Source organism: Anabrus simplex, chromosome 12 (assembly GCF_040414725.1).
Source record: "Anabrus simplex isolate iqAnaSimp1 chromosome 12, ASM4041472v1, whole genome shotgun sequence".
Taxonomy (NCBI): domain Eukaryota; kingdom Metazoa; phylum Arthropoda; class Insecta; order Orthoptera; family Tettigoniidae; genus Anabrus; species Anabrus simplex.
Genome location: NC_090276.1, coordinates 11745296 through 11765543, shown reverse-complemented (window position 1 = coordinate 11765543; position 20248 = coordinate 11745296). Strand labels below are relative to the sequence as shown.

The window sequence follows — 20248 nt, the reverse complement described above, 5'->3', positions numbered from 1 at the left end:
ACTGGAAAGGAGGGGAACTTGTGGCGCCAAGAAGTGCATCACGGCAAAGTGTTTGGTGGGAGACAGGCTCGCAGTGCAGGCGACTGGGAATCCCCTGAACAGATTAAAAAAAGTCCCTGTATTAGCCTCTACAATGAAGTTTCTCAAATCCGCAAAATGACATCAAAACACACAAGCCTTTTAATTCTTAGAAAGGCCATGGCTACTCAGTGGCAGAGTTATAAAGCATCTACTATACCTGATACTTAGTAAAATTAACAGTTTTACAGACAACATTAATATTTTCGGGCTGGATCAGTTGTCAGGTCAGGTCAGGAAAGTCTCTGCTACCGTATGCAACAGTACCTGTGACGTGTTACGAGGGTTGGGCGGTCGATACTAAAGCCGACAAACTACGGGAAAACCAACAGCTACGGGTGGAGGAGTTTTCCCTTGGAAGGTTAGATGATACCTTTGTGTAGGAAATGTCTCATGAACTCATCAGCTGTTGCCTTGCAGTGAGGCAGGGGACTGCCAAAGGCTAAGGGAGACAACCCCTGACAGAAAAACCTCTAAAACGTTAGGCCTAGCAAGTCAGTGGAAGAGAGAAATTTTTAATTGCTTTCGAAACCAAAAGAAGCCTTGGATTGTTAAAGAAACCCAATAAGGACGTAAGTTCTGGTATTGATATTAATGACAGCACAACGCTTGATGCTCCATCAAGATCCCGCAAGAGAACTAAAATCTACAAGACAACGACCACAATCAGAGTAGCAACTCTGAATATCGTTACTTTAACAGGGAAAATAAAAGAGTGTTGATTTGATGAAAATGAGGAATATTAATGAACTAGGACTGAGTGAAACCAAGTGGAAAGGACAAGGGTCAAGTGAACTCAGAGAAGGTTACATCTATACTGGTCGGGAGGAAGTTCAGCTAAGAATGGAGTGAGTGTTATAAAGGACCATTCAATGAAACAGCATGTATAAGACAAACTTCAAATCTGACAGGATTATCCAAGTCAATCTAAAATTAAACCCTACCCAGAACATTAGTATCATTCAGTGCTATGCCCCACAAGTAGGTTGTGATAGTTCAGAGAAAGACCTATTTGAAGAATCCTTGGAAAAGCAAGTTAGAGGTGACATGAATGAAGGCAAGCTTATGAGAGCATCACACGCACACAGGGATAGGGACCAAGGAATGCTGAGGGAAGTAGACTCCTAGATTTCTGTCTGAGAAATAACATAGTTATTGGTAATACCTGGTATCACAAACAGAAAAGTCACAAAATCACCAGATATGGATGGAATGGGCAACAGGTCTATCATTGATTATATTACGGTAGATAAACATATACAAGAAATGTTGCTGGATGTGAGAATGATCTTAAGTGTGTCTCTTGACAGTGATCATAGGCTCCTTGTTAGTAGTTTCTGGTTTAAAAAGTTGAAGGAAATAAGAACCATCCAGGACAAGAAATTAAAGGTATGGAAATTGAAGGATAAAGAGAAGGCCACAGAATATCAAGAGAAAATCCAGCAGCGAATACCAAAAACAGACACTTGAACAGTTGAAGAAGAATGGAAAAATTTCAAAGAATGCTTGGTCAAGACAACATCCCAGATATGCATGTGTTTCGGCTCTTCTGCTGCCACTAATTTCTGTAATATAATGATTGAATCATAGTCTCAAAGATTTCAAAGTATTGAATAGGTGGATATAGGCACTATTACTACACTGGCTTAGCAAATGTCATGGGATAGTACCTAATAAGTGTGTGGGGCCTCTTTTGGCCCTGCGAACTGCAGTGAGACGCCGTGGAAGTGAGTCGACAAGTCCCTGGTAGTCCTCTGGACGCAGCCGACACCAAATCGTTTGCAGAGTGGCTGCCAATGCTGGTCTGTCGTGGGTGCAGGATCCATGGCACGGAGCCTGCATTCCAGGACATCCCAGATATGCTCGATAGGGTTCATATCGGGGCTCCTGGGTGGCCATGGCAGTCGTTGGACCTCCGCTGCATGTTCCTAGATGATGTAGGAGCGTTGGGCCGGTGCGTTATGATCTTGAAACACTGCAGAACCGTCTGGGCACTAAAAGGCCAAAAATGGGTGGAGATGGTTTCCGAGCAGATCAACATACGGCTTACCATTCAAAGTCTCTTCCAGAACAACTAGGGGTCCCATTCCATACCAGGAAAATGCACCCCAGACCATAACAGAGACACCAGCACCCTGGACCACACCTTCTAGGCAGGCAGGATCCATCGCTTCATGTGGTCTGCGCCATACACGGTGCCTCCCATCGGCATGTTGCAGTTGAAATCGTGATTCGGCCGACCATATCACATTACGCCATTGTTCCAGTGTCCATACCTGGTGACTGGCGACATGTGTGACATTGTGCTGGATGACGTAGGGTTAACACTGGCACCCGTGTGTGGCACCGGCTCCCATACCCCATAGAACCCATGTTCCTACGGATTGTCCACTGGGAGACGTGTCTAGCACGGCCTGTGTTGAATTGAGCCGTGATTTGTTGCACGGTTGCCCGTCTGTCACTATTGACAATCCGTCACAGATGTCGCCGGTCACGAACATCGAGGGTGGCTGGCAAGGGGGCGTGTGGTGCACAGACAACACACCTGCGCATCAGGGCTCCGCTATCCTATGACATTAGCTCAGTCAGTGTATAATGGTACATGTTTCAACTGTCATTGCAGGCATCATCAGCTATAAATTCTATACTCTAAGTCAGAGCTCTGAAGTGGATGTTATATTAAACCTATTCTTAAAAACTAATTGTTTACAATAATATGCATTGATGTCTATGAACATTATGTTCACATTTGGAATGAATTGGTTGATCATGTTTTAAAGTTCAAATGGGATGCCCTATTTATGTTCAAATCAAATGGAAATCACAATATTTTCACAGATTTTTTCAGTATATACAGGAGATCAGTATGTTCAACTTAAAATGATTTATGGGTTGCTAAATCAGAACTACTTATGTTCTAACCTAATTTAAAACAATTTCCTACTCACTTAAATAGATGTTAAAAATTTGTTAGTATACAGCACTTTTCAGCCTCTACTTACAAAAAAGAAAAATTACCTCAATGCATGTGAATATACGTACATGATCAAACGTTCTATTTTACAGTGTGGAACGATTTTAAACAATTTAAATCTTATACATTACATTTCTCATGTAGAGTACGAGTTTTGCTTTCACACACCTTTTTGTGACAGTACCCAGCACTCTTGCATGCATTGCCTGTAAGGAAACCTATCCCGCACATGTGTGTGTATCAACATTCAAAACCTCATGGTATTACGTACGATGTTGTAAGTTCACAATTTACGTTTGCTACACAATTTACACACTTCATTGATTATATTCTGACATTCAGTAAAACTTCTAGATTAATATGAAAGCAGTAAATACTTACTTTAGGCATTACTGCTTCCCGCCATCTTGCTAATGAACTGTATTTTTAAATTCTTCTTCCTGCCCCCTGGTGGTCAAGTACTAAATAAAAACAGCTGAAGTATGCTACGTGTCCCGCACCAGCACTGCAGTCCAGTCTAGTGCCAAGAAAACGTCAAATAATCTCAGACATAAATAAAATATGAACCCGCACAATTGTGCGTACACGGTCTGAAAGGGTTAAGGTACAGCCTCAGCATTTGCCTGTGTGAAAATGGGAAATCAAGGAAAACCATCTTCAGGGCTGCCGACAGTGGGATTCGTACCCACTATCTCAAAGATGCAAGCTCACAGTCGCGTGATGATACTAATCATAGGTAATCTCATGGTTCAAGATCCATCATCTCAGGGTCGTCCCTTTTAGTCCTCTTACGATAGGGGATACCGTGGGTGTATTCTTCATCTGCATCCACCACCCACAGGAGGTCAGTTGAAATGAAAAGACTTTCATCACAACAGAAATTTTGACAGTTCGCAGTCACTTGACTTCACAGTGATGCAAGAGTGTGATTATGAGTAGATTTGATTTTATGTTTGCCTTCTCTGTTGGCCATGAAAAAACTTTCGACAAGGTCCAACAAGGAAAGCTCCTAGAAATTCTACTGAGTATCTAGCATAGATGACGAAAGTGTAAGAATGTTGCTAATCTTTACTAGTATCAAAGAGCTAAAGTATGAATAGAGAACCAAACATCAGAAGAATTTCAAATTTGTAAAGAAGTTTAACAAGGATGTACACTGTCTCCATTACTGTTTAATATCTACTCCGAGGAGTTGTTCAGAGAGGCTCTGGAAGATATAGAGGATGGCATTTCTATAAATTGAGTAATTATTAACAACTTCAGATATGCTGATGACATAGTACTACTCGCTGATAGTGCAGAAGGACTGCAAAGAATAGTTGATACAGTAGCATGAGCCAGTGAATTATATGGAATGCATCTTAACACACTGAAAACAAAAATGATGGTATAAGTAAGAGCTGCGACAAATATAATCCGATCTATGTCAGTGGGAAACATTCTACGTTTCCTGTACCTTCCTGACTGTTGAATACGCCTCTCCAGTCTGGCCCATCTCTTCTTCTTCTTCTTCTTAAAATATCAGCCACCTTGACTGTGTACAATCGTCAGAACCAAGGTCCCTGTTTGTCGCAACTTGAGGACTAACCAAGTGCTTGTGAAAATAAACATCAAAACTCTTTCTGCTTGGACAAGTGTAGCCAACCTACAGCTGCTATACAAAGCAGCTATTGGTTGATTTAGATCACCAGAATTAGTTTCTTTATTCCCCCTCCCCGTCCCATCCCATAGTACCAGACTGAAGACCCTCTTCCATATTCTTTACTCCTGGCTTTCTCTTAGCCAAAGGTTCTTCTATATACCAGTTCCAGCAATGTTCAATATCTTATCTATCAACAAGAACCTAGTATCTTCCCACCGTATCCTTTCTACCGTCATGATATTTCTAACAATTTCATTTTCCTTCTTGTTCTTTCCTGTCTCTTCTCTTGTTAAGTATTTTCCTTTGTTTATATCATTATTTATGTAAATATATATAAAACATAGGACTGTACAGTTTTTATTGTGTATATTTGTGTCCTTTGTAAATGTTTGTATATTTCTTGTTTTAGATTACCGTACATATTTCGGATCTTTGTAATTCGGCGCTGCTGGTAATAAATAAATAAATAAATAAATAAATAAATAAATAAACACACTCACTCAATGATTTACACGTTATCAAGTTGTTGTATATTTCAGGAGTGCAGAACATAACATTACCTTGTCCAGTTTATCAACAGCCGAACATATTGTGCGAAACTTGTCAGCAGGAACACCGCATGCTTCGAAAACGCCATCCAGCAACTGCCGATGGTTCACCTTGACAATGAAATCTCCAAGTTTCAGAGAGTTGAGGATCTCAGAGACAACTCTCACACACTCCACATCTGGGATCATGAGGTCATACTGACCAGCAATGTCAAAATCCTGGAGGAAAGATAAAAAAACAAACCATTCTAATATTGACACAAATAAGCAACTGTTAGTAGGATAGATCAACAAAACCTTTGCACTATCAACTTAGCTCAGCTACAAATAAGGATATAAACATGTAACAGGATAAACACAATGACCAGCTACAAGTGGACATAGGGAGCGACAGAAAGGAAAGATGAGAAGCAACAAAAAAAATATTCAAAGACGACAAACTCCCGTCTGTTCACACATAGCCTTTTCCTTAACTGAACAATCAATTTATATAAACATGCTGAATCAAGACTGTTTTACGAGTAATACTGAATTGGCCCACCTGTATGACAGCCTCGCGTATAAGATGACCCTGAATTTTTGTAAGGTACTATGTACACGAAAAATTAAATAGTGAATGTAATTACAACATCCAAATCACTCTGGCAAGGCTATGTTAACACATTCACTCCCATATCCGACAACGGTTGGGATAGGTTTCATGAATGTAAAATACCATATCCAACCTTGGTCAGATCTGAATTCGCACCAACATTTTACGTTCAAATGTACGTTAGATGACACAGTTGATTAGTTCACTGATAGACAGCGGATAGATGAATGTTTTACTCCAGCTTGGGGTAATTTACTGCATCGTGGGATATGTGATCTAAATAAACACGAGAGTCCAGAGACCTCTGACGTGCATGGTTGGTGCCGAGTGATACAAAGAATAATTGTGGCAAGCAAAAAATCGTACTAGATCGTCTTCTGAAGGTATGTACAAATTTTTGGGGTTTGTAGTAAAGAGGTGATACTAAGTTAAAGCCATGTGTTACATGTTAGCTAGCGAATCAGGATGGCATGTAAAAATTGCTGGACTGCATGTTTAAATACCTGCAGAAGGAGCTGAGAGTGAATGTGTTAAATAAAGCATTTATTTATGTGTTGCCTTATACCTTATACCTGGAGGCCTCAGGTTCAATTCCCGGCCAGATCAGGGATTTTTACCTGTATCTGAGGCTGGTTTGAGGTTCATTCAGCCTATGTGATTACAGTCTAGGAGCTATCTGATGGTGAAGTAGCACCCCCGGTCTAGAAAGCCAAGAATAACGGCCGAGACGATTAGTTGTGTTAACCACATGACACCTCGTAATCTGCAGACCTTTGGGCTGAACAGCGCTCGCTTGGTAGGCGACGACTTTTAGGGGCTGTTACGCCATAGTTTTTTTTTTTTTAATTTTACTTATTGATGTGTTAAGTGATGCAGGTTTTGGAACACGCCAGCAACACATTGTATTATTAACGTAGTTGTCTTTGTTGTAGAGCAGAGAAGACCATCTGCATTTTCGAAGAAACTCTCTAGGAAAATCATCATAAAATCGAAAGAGATAAACTGATCAACTTGTTGTCATAAACAAAATGATGGAGAAGGTGGTGGATACAGCCAATAATTGGTGATTGGTTCGACCGCTCATACACTACATTACATACCTGCTAATGGTTGCGTCCCGCGATCTATTCGTCTGCACTGTACCCATGAGGATGAATTTCTACCTTGATATTGAGCGAAAACTTCTATAACATTGAGCGACGTTAGATTTGTTCATAAAAAAAAGTAGTGGTGATCCATGTTTAAAGAATTCAAACAGGGCCCCAAAGTTCTGTTCACTTAGTTAATTAACATGTATCTTCCATAAATATTAAATATTTTGGGATCTACAGCGACAAATGAAATACAGAACTGTAGGAATATCTTGAACTCACACACTGGTAAAATTCGCGGTAACGTCCTTTGGTCATGGCAGGGTTGTCTCGCCTGTACACTTTGGCTATGTGGTAACGTTTGATGTTGCTGATCTTATTCATTGCCAGGTACCGTGCGAACGGTACTGTCAAGTCGTATCGCAGCGACAGGATCTCCCCACCTTGGTCGGCAAGGTCGTAGATGAGCTTGGAGTCTTCACCATACTTCCCCGTCAACACTTCCTGCAGAAGACAAATTAAAACTTAATTTAATTTTAAGCACACACAGAGAGTTATGGACATAAATAGGGGAAAGAAAAAAAAGAAAGATAAACACAGGTGAATATATTTGTCAATTTTAGATAACATGGCTGAAGATGACCTAAATTTAAGGTCGAAACTAGTCCCAAGTATGATGTTTGTATAGTCACATCAACATAATGTGTATTCATTAGATGGATATTCACTTTCATTTTATTGTAATTCTCCATAACAAGTTTCAGGCAAATGGGAATGTTACCAACGCATCGCAAAGTGGTTGACCGAAAGAGTTAACAAAGAAGTAGTTCTTAAAAGTAATGAACTTCATTCCGATTCTGTATTAACTTTAAATATCTAAGATAAAATTCTATAAGAATTTAATTGTATAAAGTCCACCTGTTCAATACACGTTTGCCATTTGATAAATGATCTGTCTAGTGTCTTTTTAGATACACTGTAATTTATCTTCCAAGTTGCAAGATGTCCCATAAAGAGCGACGAAACATGTACTTGACAAATTAAGAGTTTTCTTGATAAGGCAAAAAAATAATAAATGTATTGAAAGGTGGGAAGTCTCTGAATTATAATGGAATATCGTCAAAACGGATTTTTGCAATGAAGGTCGTAAACTGTGAGGAGAGGTCAGCTGAGAGGTCACCAGTCTGACTTGTACATCCCTTCCAGAAAATACCGAAGGGAGTAACGAGAGGAATTACCATTGCTCACGTAAGTAACGCTATCCCCCTACATATGACTAAGATGGCTATTAGCTGAAGCTGAGGACAAACATTAAGTAACCTGTCTTAGCAACAGACAACCGCTCCATTTTTTCCCATTCTTTTCTCTCTCCTACAAAGCTAACCCCCCGCCACCCCCACCTCACCATCCTACATAGCATCATAATTATCTAGTTTTCAAAAATAGATACTACCTTTGTTTTTCTATGCTACACCAAAGAAGGGTTCAATTGAAAATGGTGGATCTTTATAATGATTTCCTTCTCTTTCATGTCCTCTATCAATGCATTCTGACCTGGTAAGTTGCTGCTTTCTACATGTTTCTTGAGAATCTCTATTCAGCTCTAACTTTCTTATCCAAACATTTCTGAAGTGATAAATGATAAATGGGACTGTTACCTTCAGTTCGAAGATAGGCGTGTCGATGGTTTCGGCTCCATGCCGCTTGAACACAGTCACGATCTTCTCCAGCACTGAAGACCTGAGAGCCATCTGCTGGGGTCCATAGTCTCTTGTGCCCTTAGGAGTTTTGAGAGTGAACTTCTGTGGCCCGACATCGTCAGTACCAAGCTGTGCTTTCAGCTCCAGAAGTTTGCTCACTTCCTCAGCGATCTGTGGAAACATCATTTATGTTTAATGTTATATGATAACCCATAATGAAACCCTACAACAAAAATTTATGTCAATCCTCACTAAAATAAATGTGAACTAAGCTTTCCGACATCTTGTATTTTAATAACGTACCCTTTTATACAGCTGCCAACCTACAAGACAAAGTCTGCTATAGGGATTAAATCTACCTAACATACCGCCCCGCCAAAAGGCATTGGCCTTTTGCAGAAAAATAATAAAATGAAATAGATGCACACAAAAATGTACCAGTCAAAACTAGGGCAAACACGATTTTTATAACAATATGTTGATAATATTCAAGCAAATTGTAGTTTGAAGATCATTCCCAGTTCGTTTCTGGTAATACAGGAGACGTTGGATTTGCTGTGTCGGATCTTTTTCGACTATGGAGAAAGAACCATTATTGAAAAAACCTTTTGTTTTTTCGATATAATCGTTTTTATCGATGATGACCGTTATATTGCCCTTATCGGCTTTTGTGACGATAAGGTTATGAACTTTAGTTTTCTTCGCGAGTTTTGTAATGTGTTCTCGTTCTGCGAAGGTTTTTTTATTATGTGAACTAATATTAGTGGGAGTTGTTTTGTTTTTTAGGTTATTGATTTTGTTTAAAGTTCGTTTGACATCCAATCTAACCTCATCTTGTGCGTCTAAAGGCATTTTATTTATGGCTGTTTCGGATTCTATGACTAGTGTGGTAGCGATATTAACTTTATTTGGATTAGGCCAATTGTGTTTTGGTCCTTTTTCGAGGATCTCGTTTTCCTTGTCTGAAAGTGTTATTTTTGTTAAGTTAGCTACTGGGGGATGGAAATGTTCTATTAAAGACTCTAGGTAACGGGTACTCGATTCATTAGGAATTATTGTAGTTGGACTATTTAGCTTTGCGTTATTTTTAAGGTTATTAAGTTTCTTCTCATGTGTTGCTTGTTTTTGTTCAAGTATATTGAACAGTTTATCCGCAATTTAATTTGGAATATATCCCATTGAGCTTTGGAAAGTAAATGTGCTGTCTCAAGGTGCGTCTCATATAGTCTGTTATTTAAGAAGGATTTTTTCTTGTATAAGAATCTTATTTCATTCTTAAGCCAGATTTTATTTACCTTGGCTTGGGTTTTCGAGTGTTGAGGAGATTTTCGTTGTATTTTTTTCGAGTTAGTTTTAAGAAAGTTCGGAGTTAAATTGTACAATAAACATTGTTTTATGAAACGAATGTCCTTGCCCAGTTTTGCAATCTTTATTCTTAAGCCCATGTATTGATGGGCTTTAAATTTTGCTTGGTTAGCTTTGTCATTATAGGTTAAAAACTTCATTTTCCCGTATTGAACTGAGATTCACAATTAGATTATCAAGGAAGGTTCAACCTTTTCAATACAAAATGTGTTGTATAAGATGTTCACAACATATTATTTATTATATTATTAGAACCGGTTTCGACGCTTATTGCGTCATCATCAGCTACAAAAATCACAAATGGGCAAAGTACATATCATAAAAATTGCATTAATAACTCTTGCATGGCTGAATACAAATGATGGACTGCTTTTCTCCTTAAAAGCTAGAAGAAAATAAGTAAAATATGATGATGTGATGTGACACATAAAAGCGTAGTAGTTTGATGGGTAAGTATTGTGCATAAAATTGATCTGATGCTTTGAACATAAAAGTCTGAATGTGATAATAAAACGATGTAGTAAAAACAATGTAGTAAAATTGTCCACTCTTCTGTTGTTCAATTAAGACACACAACTCTTCTCACACTACACACACAGCACGCTGAACAAGATTCACCACCCTTGTTGAGCTGAGACTAATTTGAAGATCAACCTTATTTAATCGCTCAACATCAGGTGTCCCGGCCTCGACAAAATCTTTTTGTTGGTATTGCTAACCTCATATAACACCGGACCTGGACTTGTGTGTCTTAATTGAACGACAGAAGAGTGGACAATTTTACTACATCGTTTTATTATCACATTCAGACTTTTATGTTCAAAGCATCAGATCAATTTTATGCACAATACTTACCCATCAAACTACTACGCTTTTATGTGTCACATCACATCATCATATTTTACTTATTTTCTTCTAGCTTTTAAGGAGAAAAGCAGTCCATCATTTGTATTCAGCCATGCAAGAGTTATTAATGCAATTTTTATGATATGTACTTTGCCCATTTGTGATTTTTGTAGCTGATGATGACGCAATAAGCGTCGAAACCGGTTCTAATAATATAATAAATAATATGTTGTGAACATCTTATACAACACGTTTTGTATTGAAAAGGTTGAACCTTCCTTGATAATCTAATTGTGAATCTCAGTTCAATACGGGAAAATGAAGTTTTTAACCTATAATGACAAAGCTAACCAAGCAAAATTTAAAGCCCATCAATACATGGGCCTAAGAATAAAGATTGCAAAACTGGGCAAGAACATTCGTTTCTTAAAACAATGTTTTTTATTATACAATTTAACTCCGAACTTTCTTAAAACTAACTCGAAAAAAATACAACGAAAATCTCCTCAACACTCGAAAACCCAAGCCAAGGTAAATAAAATCTGGCTTAAGAATGAAATAAGATTCTTATACAAGAAAAAATCCTCCTTAAATAACAGACTATATGAGACGCACCTTGAGACAGCACATTTACTTTCCAAAGCTCATTGGGATATATTCCAAACTAAAATTGCGGATAAACTGTTCAATATACTTGAACAAAAACAAGCAACACATGAGAAGAAACTTAATAACCTTAAAAATAACGCAAAGCTAAATAGTCCAACTACAATAATTCCTAATGAATCGAGTACCCGTTACCTAGTCTTTAATAGAACATTTCCATCCCCCAGTAGCTAACTTAACAAAAATAACACTTTCAGACAAGGAAAACGAGATCCTCGAAAAAGGACCAAAACACAACTGGCCTAATCCAAATAAAGTTAATATCGCTACCACACTAGTCATAGAATCCGAAACAGCCATAAATAAAATGCCTTTAGACGCACAAGATGAGGTTAGATTGGATGTCAAACGAACTTTAAACAAAATCAATAACCTAAAAAACAAAACTCCCACTAATATTAGTTCACATAATAAAAAAACCTTCGCAGAACGAGAACACATTACAAAACTCGCAAAGAAAACTAAAGTTCATAACCTTATCACAAAAGCCGATCTGGTAATACACACAACTTGTTGATAGGACGCATCATGGCACCAGAAGTGGTGTTGACAGTAGCTACTCTTTCGAGACCGTCATCTCCGAGATGGACCTTTTCCACCAATCCTCTTCTCCATTGAAGAGGAGGCAGGTTGTCACCCTTGATGAACACAAGATCGCCAGGACGTAGGTTAGGATGCTCTTGTGTCCATTTGTAACGTTGCTGAAGTGTGTTGAGGTAATCCTTATACCATATATTCCAGAAGTCTTGAGTCATTCCTTGTATGTGTCTCCATTTAGAGAGACTATTGATGGGGCAAGGTTTGAGATCGTGGTCAGGAAGTGCTGCGAGTTGCTCACCGATAAGGAAGTGCGATGGAGTGAGATAGGATGAATATGTCGGATCATCGCTAAATCTGGATAGAGGGCGACTGTTCAGGCAAGCTTCAATCTGTGAAGATAGGGTAGTTAATTCTTCAAAGGTGAATATTGTTCCCATTGTTCTTCGAAGATGAAATTTAAATGCTTTTACCATGGATTCCCAAGCACCTCCAAAATGAGGTGCAGATGGAGGGATGAAGTGCCAGGTAATGCCTGTTCCTTCTGCCATATTCACAATTTCTTTTTTTTTTGCTTCAGATCTTGTAAGAACTTCTGAAGTTCCTTGAATTCCCTCGATGCATTCTCACTGTAGATATCGGCAGGACAACCTCAACGTGAGGTGAAACGACGTAGTGCTGCCATGAATGCACTTGTTGTAAGATCAGAGATGATTTCGATGTGCACAGCTCTGATCAAAAGACATGTGAAGATTCAAGCATAAGCCTTTCCTGTTGTCTTACTTCGTCGTGTGCCTATCCGTATTAGGAATGGGCCAGTGTAGTCTACTCCAACGTTCATAAAGGCTCTAGTAGGAGTAACCCTAAATCTTGGGAGGTTTGCCATTTTCTGTTGAGCTGCTGATTTTCTCAGTCTGAAGCATGTGTAGCAAGAATGAATGCATTTCTTAATGATTTGGTGAATCCTCGGTACCCAGTATCTCTGTCGCAGCGATGAAATGAGTAGTTGAGGTCCTGCGTGTAGTAATCTTACACGTTCACTCAGGCAGACAAGTTTGGTGAGGTGATGTTCAGGAGGAAATATAAGTTGATGCTTGGCTTCGTATGGAATTGGTGTGTTTTGTAGTCTTCCTCCGACTCGAAGAACATTTTGGTCCAGAATTGGGCTCAGTGTACTATTTACATCAACAGCCTTACCTTGTTTGAGGCAGAGTATTTCTCTTTGATGAGAGACCGATTGTACAATTTTGATACAAACCCTGAAGGCATTATTTACCTCTTGCGGTTTCAGTGGTGATATATAGCGCTCACTGAAAGTCTTCTTGCAATTGGAAGAGAATCTGAGACACTGACCAACTGTTCTGAGTAATCTGTTTAAGGATGAGAAGCTATTTAGGAATGTATCATCGTGTTTTATGACAATAAGTGATGTTATAATTCTTTGGTCAGGGATCTTCGAAGTGTCGCATCCTGATTGTGATGGCCATGATGCAGATTAGACGCAGCCAGCTGGGTCCTTCCCACCATAGTGCACTGTCTTGAAGAAGCAGTGGCTGTACTCCTTGTGATGCAAGATTGTCCAGTGATTCAAGATGATGTGAATGGGAGGCAGGTACAGTGTCTTGAATTTCTGCCACCCTGTTTGCTACGAATGTTTTCCATTTTGTAGGACATGCGCGTAACCAAGCCAATACTATGGCTGAATCAGTCCAAAGTAGTAGGCCTACACCATCGGGGGTAGTGCGTAGAGTTTCAAGCGTTTTCCTGATGAGGCGAGCCAAAATTAAGGCACCACATAATTTGAGACGGGGGATTGAAATCTGTTTTAGAGGTGCAACCCTTGATTTTGCACGAAGAAGTGTCGTGAGAACCTCGGCTTTATGACCGACAGATCTTATGTGCACGGCAGCCCCGTAAGCAGTCTGTGAAGCATCGCAGAAGCCATGTTATCTCGATATTCTTCACAATCCTTTAACTGAGGACCAGTCTTGGAATTGTGAAATTATTAAGTAGTGATATTTGTTGACATAAGTCAATCCAGATATCGAGCAAATTCCCGAGTAGTTGATCATCCCATCCTGAACCTTCTTGCCACAGGCGTTGTATGAAGATTGAATTAGACAACTACGGGAGTTATCAGCCCTAGTGGGTCGAATATTGATGATATTATGGACAGCACCATACATTCTGAGCACTTTGATTTCCTTGAGCTCGACTGATGTCGTTTCAGGCTACAGTTGATTTGAAATTGGTCCGTTGAAGGGTGCCAAGTTAAACCCAACGCTTTTACTATGCTGCTCTCACTGTCAGTCAACGAATGCTTACATTCTCGTAAGTTCTCTGGATTGATTCAAGGAGTTCTGGACTATTTGTGCACCACTTTCTCAAAGGAAATCCTCCAAGCTGAAGAAGGCCTTGAAGTTCGATTCGCAGCCTTACAGCTTCATCCAAAGTCTCTGTTCCTGAGATGCAATCATCCATATAAAAATCATGACGGAGGACTGAAGCCGCTTGAGGGAATCTGGTTGTTTCATCCATAGCCAGCTGTACCAGGCATCTTGTAGCTAAGTAAGCTGCTGATGATGATGTGTGCCGTATGTGACGGTAGTGAGGGCGTAGGATTTCAGTTCGTCCTGAGGGTTTTCTCACCATAATATGCATTGCAGGGTTTGATGTTTTGGGTGCACTCTTACTTGTCGGTATATTTTCTCTACATCAGCTGTAAAGGCTATTCTATGCATACGAAACCTCAGGACCAATTAGCATAAGTCGTCTTGTACTGTTGGTCCTACCATTAAAATGTCATTTAGTGCCACGCCATTGTCGGTTCTTGCAGAGGCATTAAAAACCACCCTTGTCTTGGTAGTACTGCTCAAATGCTTGTGAACCACATGATGAGGAATGTACCTCTGTTTGTCTTAGTGTGGAATTTGGTTGAAGTTCGATCATGTGTCCAAGTGCTTCATATTCCTTCATGAACTCGACATAATCTTGATGAAGGTTGATCTGCACTTGCAATTTTCTCTCCAGGAAATGAAAACGTTGTCTTGCAATCACCTTTGAGCTTCCTAGGTTAATTTCCTTTCTCATAGGTAGCTCTACTTCTCATCCCTTAAGGTGGTATCGATGAAATTTTTCTCACATTCCGCATGCTCTGGTGAACAAATTTCACGACTTATTTCCTCTATGGACCAGAATCGTTGTATTTGATTCTCAAGACTGAGGTCAGACCTAATGAAGAATGAGTTAGATCTTTGCCCATTGTCTTTTCCTTCATTAATTTGCTGTGGATACTCCCCGCTTAGAATCCATCCTAGCTGAGTGTTCTGCAGTGTGGGATATCCCGCGCGAAATTTCCTCCCCACCTTCATGAGATGGAAAAAGAACTGAGGTCGATTAGTAAGTGAGTACTCTGAGGAAGGTGGAAATCTGGATCAGCAAGGATGACATCCTTCGGGATATTCCATTCCTTGAGGTCGACGTTTGATGCAGGGATATTGCCAGTTATCCTAGATAGTACTATACATTCCATATTGAAATGAAAGTCACTGATCGTCGAGTGCACTTCTACGTTTACTGATGAATCAGCTTCGGATATCACTTCACCTAATGCTTTCAGGGATATAACGGTCCTTTTCTTCTTAAGTTTAAGTTGTTGTACCGCCTGCTTGGATATGAAGTTGCTTTGGGAACCGCTATCTAATATGCCTCGCATGCAATTGTATCTTCCGTTTGAGTCCTTGATTTTAACCATGACTGTGCTTAGAAGAACCTGAGTGTTTGGAGTACTTCTGAGAGAGTGATACGATGATTGGAGTGTGTCGTCACCCTGTGGGTTTTGTGCCATAGTGTTGTTTGTGTTAGTTTTTTCCTCATTCTGATCGTTTTGGTGTAGCAACGTGTAGCGGTATTTCTTGCATACCTTACATGCAGTACTGGATCTACATGCCTTCCAAGTGTGTGAAGGGCTAAGGCAGTTACTGCAGTGCTTGCTATCTTTAATCAATTTGAACCTTTCATCAGAACTCAAATTGAGGAAATCAGGACATTTATACAGTCTGTGCTCTTTTGAGCAGATGTAACATCTCTCTGCTGTCGAAATGTATGATTGTTGTTGTGGTATCAAGTGTGGCGCTGATTTGGGATAATTGTTAAGACTGACTGCACGTGGTTGGGTAGAAGAGCAGAGCTGTAGTGTCTGACAGCATCTCTCCCAGAAGCTAATGAGCTCCTCGAATTTAACTGCATCAGAATGAGAATGCTCATTTTCAAATTTTAACCTTAGTTTTTTGTCTAGTCGAGACAGTAGGAGTTCATTAAGAAGTAAATCTAGGATACTTGGTTGAGCATTTAGGGCATTAAGAGCATCTATACTGCCCTTGAATATATTGATTTCACTCTCCGTTGAACCTATTTTATGTTAAGTTTCCATAATTTACCTAATGTGTTCAGCTGCAATTAATTTGGGTGAATGATAACGATTGACCAGAATGTTGTAGGCTACTTGAAAGATGGCGTCAGAAATGCTGATATCTCTTATGCTGTCCTTGGCTTCGCCTTTCAGAGAGGATAGCAAGTAGTGGAATTTCTCTATGTTTAATAGGTCATTATTGTTGACCACCAGGCCTTCAAACGTGTCTTTGAAATAGAGCCAGGTAATTCGAGTCCCACTAAAGGTAAAGAGATTTATTTTTTGTAATTTGATATTTGTAGGCATGCCGTGTGATGACATCAACATTACCTGACATGTTTTGTAGACTGGTGGCCTTCCTTAATTTAGCCTCCACCAAGTCAATTGTGTCTTCGAATTCTTCTCGGTAGATAGTGTTAGATTCTTCATTTTCTTCATCATACGACTCTACTTGGCTTTGAATTTGCTTGAATTCTTCATTGGTGGAAAGCAATCTGTTTAATTTAACCTGAATGAGGTTGATATCGGCAGAATTTATTTCCAACTCAACGAAGTGTTGAATGCGAGTTACACGAGCCTTCAAGGTTGCTCTCATTTTGGTTAATGTTTGTTTGTTGGAATCTTCCTTATTTATAGAATATCGTGGTTCTATAACATGAGTAAGATTTGGATAAGTTATTACAGTGTAGTGGATAATAATTATTCTGAGGAAACACGTAATTTTCTGGATGAACGGAAGAGTAAGTGGGAACTAATTACAAGACTTTATAAAAGTTTGTGAATTTGTCAATAGATGGTACTAGCCAAGGTAGTTGTAGCAGTGGACAGTTGTGGACCTTGCAAGAAGTTATGACTTTGGGCGAAGGGTTATGCTAGGTTAACTTGGTCAAGCATTTAATATTCGTTTGAATTCGATCAGAATCATGAAGTTTTATACTTAAGTGACTGTAATCCAATTGTTGCATTAATTACCTTACATAGGACAATGGATTGTAGGAGTTTGAGGCAAGTTCATCCGGGCTGCGAGGACCATAAAATAAATGTGAACTAAGCTTTCCGACATCTTGTATTTTAATAATGTACCCATTTTATACAGCTGCCAACCTACAAGACAAAGTCTACTATAGGGATTAAATTTACCTAACACTCATTATATATTATATACAATTTTACTATGACTTTGCTTTCATTCAATGCTACTGTATTTTTTGGACCATAAGATGCACTGCCTAAAATAAGGCTTGTGTCTTAAGGTCCAAAGATCTAGTATGTGATCTGCTACATCAATGCTCAAAAGATTCCTTGGAATACTCTCAGCAATTACTTCTGTTAAGAAACAGCAGATATGCTATACCTGCACTTGGTTGACATGAATGAGAGTTACCAGGGAATTCCTAACAAGACGGCTCGCAACTCCTTCCCCGCCCACCACCAGGGTTTTTCTTTTACAAGTTGCTGTCGCACCGACACAGATAGGTCTTTTGGTGACAATGGGACAGGAAAGGGCTAGGAGTAGGAAGGAAGCAGCCTGGCCTTAATTAAAGTACAGCCCCAGCATTTGCCTGGTGTGAAAATGAGAAACATCGGAAATCCATCTTCAGGGCTGACGAAAGTGGGGTTCGAACCCACTATCTTCCGAATACTGGATGTAATTAAGAGACTGCAGCTATTGAGCTCGGTCCCTCCTTGTCTTACCAGGCAAACACAAAAGAATTGCAATATTGACCACAGTTACAGCTAACCTTCAGGGAAGGCTCTCTTAAAACATAGCATTTAAATTATAAGTTGTGGAATACGCAAAATTACATGGAAATAGGATGGGAAAAAGACTATTCGGATCTCCAACAAATGAGAAAATGATACACGAGAGGCGAAAACAAGAAAATAACGTCTTGAATCTGGGGAAAAAATTATCAGTTTTCAGGGCGTATGCCGAAAAACATTAAATCATTTTTGTAAACTTTTGTTCGAAAATACAGTGAAATTACATTTTGTCCTTAAATTTTCATTAAATTATCAGGATGTGTCTTATGGTCGGAAGCATCTTATGATCTGAAAAATATGGTACTTAAATCTAGAAACTTACACATTCACAGTTTTCATCAAAATAGTGATATACAGTACAGTACACTTTGGGCGTGGTACTTTTTACATCATCATAAAATGGATCATTAGATAAAGAATTACTTTAAATTTACACTAAGGAGTTTTCCCATTCATTACTCAACTACGAGAAGAAATTTTGAAATGTTTCTAGCAAGTGAAACAGGATCTACTCAATGATGACTATTGTAGAAGTTACCGCCATGCTAGACACCTTTGCGTGCATTGTGTATGTGTTGCTAGGCCACATGCTCGTTTAAAACATAAATGTGACAATTTCGCCAGTCACTGTCCACATCACGCACAAGGTGCAGCGGAACAGATGTTTCCTCTCTCTTACCCTTCACTGTGCTGCGAGCCAGACTGTTCAAAGTGTCTCACACGGAACTCTGAGAAAGATGGTGAGGTTCACAAACATGGAATACAGTGATATTCATTACATGTACGGTTTTTGTCATGGAAACGTTCTACCAGCTGTAACGGAATATTGGCATCTATGTCTAAATAGACTGCAACCCAATAGACACGGATTTGAGACAGTCCACTGCAACATACGAGAAAGTGATACAATACATGGGGACATCAGTAGCAGGGCTTGAAGGATGGGACACCAAGACAGAAAAGAAAAAGTTCTCGACTTAGTGCATGTCAATTCTTCGACATCGTGAGTTGCAGCTTGAACTGGCCTGTTACAAAGTTTTTCTTTGTGTGTACAATTTACGTTACATCACACCAGCACAGACAGGTCTTATGGCGGTGATGGGACAGAAGTACTAGGAGTGGAAAGGAAGTGATAGTGGCCTTAATTAAGGTACAGCTCCAGCATTCGCCTTGTCTGAAAACGGGAAATCACAGAAAACCATTCAGGGCTGCCGACAGTGGGATTTGAACCCACTATTACCTGAACATAAACTCATGGCTATGTGATCCAAACCGCACAGCCACTTGCTTGGTCTGTCCGCTTTCATGTTTGTCCTCGTCTCCTCTTTCTGTCGCTCCCTCTTCCCTCTCTGACTGGCCACTGTGTTTGTGCTATTAAGTGTTCCCCATTCATGTTCCTACCTCTTTTGTGAATAGTTGTATGTAGGTAGAGGCTTCAGTCCAGAGGTTGGTTGGATCCTCAACACATCCACCATGAGATCTTACAGAAAGCCTAGGCGTCATTGAAAAGGTGTTCCAGGGAAATGAGGAGCGAAGAACTTAATGCCACATAACAGTACGAGTGAAACATCTGAAGTGCAAATAAATAGATTTGGTTCACATTGGAAGAAGCAGTTCATAATAAAGATACCCAGTATTCATCCATTTTCACTTAAGACGGTGGGACAGGAAGGAGCTAGGAGTGGGAAGGAAGCGGCCGATGTGAAAATGGGAAACCACGGAAAACCACCTTCAAGGCTGCCGACAGTCGGGTTCGAACCCACTATCTCCCAAATACTGGACACTGGCCGCAATTAAACGACTGCAGCTATCGAGCTCGGTATAAGAGAAACTTGTAGCATTTATGAAACAGAAAATTGTCATGACATACTGACAAATTTTTCAGATGACAGTGTCAAAATCGTTGCACATGTCAAGTTTTCTGAAATATGGCCCAGATTGACTTACTCCACGCTGATGAAGAAGCACTCCCGAATGATTTGCTAATAGTGTAGCGACTGCCTTAGACTGACTAAAGATTGCCTTGCGTTCCCC

General features: G+C 39.7%; 1 protein-coding gene across 3 annotated transcripts in view; it reads right to left on the bottom strand.

Moving 5' to 3' along the window:
* The window catches only part of HisRS (histidine--tRNA ligase), an 87552-nt gene that overhangs the window by 34250 nt on the left and 33054 nt on the right, over positions 1 to 20248 (bottom strand). For all 3 annotated transcript variants that reach the window (XM_068229881.1, XM_068229882.1, XM_067156435.2), the window contains 3 exons: positions 8584 to 8796; positions 7208 to 7429; positions 5255 to 5461 (listed from right to left, as the gene is read on the bottom strand). In XM_068229881.1, the coding sequence (XP_068085982.1) occupies positions 5255 to 5461; positions 7208 to 7429; positions 8584 to 8796 (642 nt within the window). The remainder of the gene's footprint in view (positions 1 to 5254; positions 5462 to 7207; positions 7430 to 8583; positions 8797 to 20248) is intronic.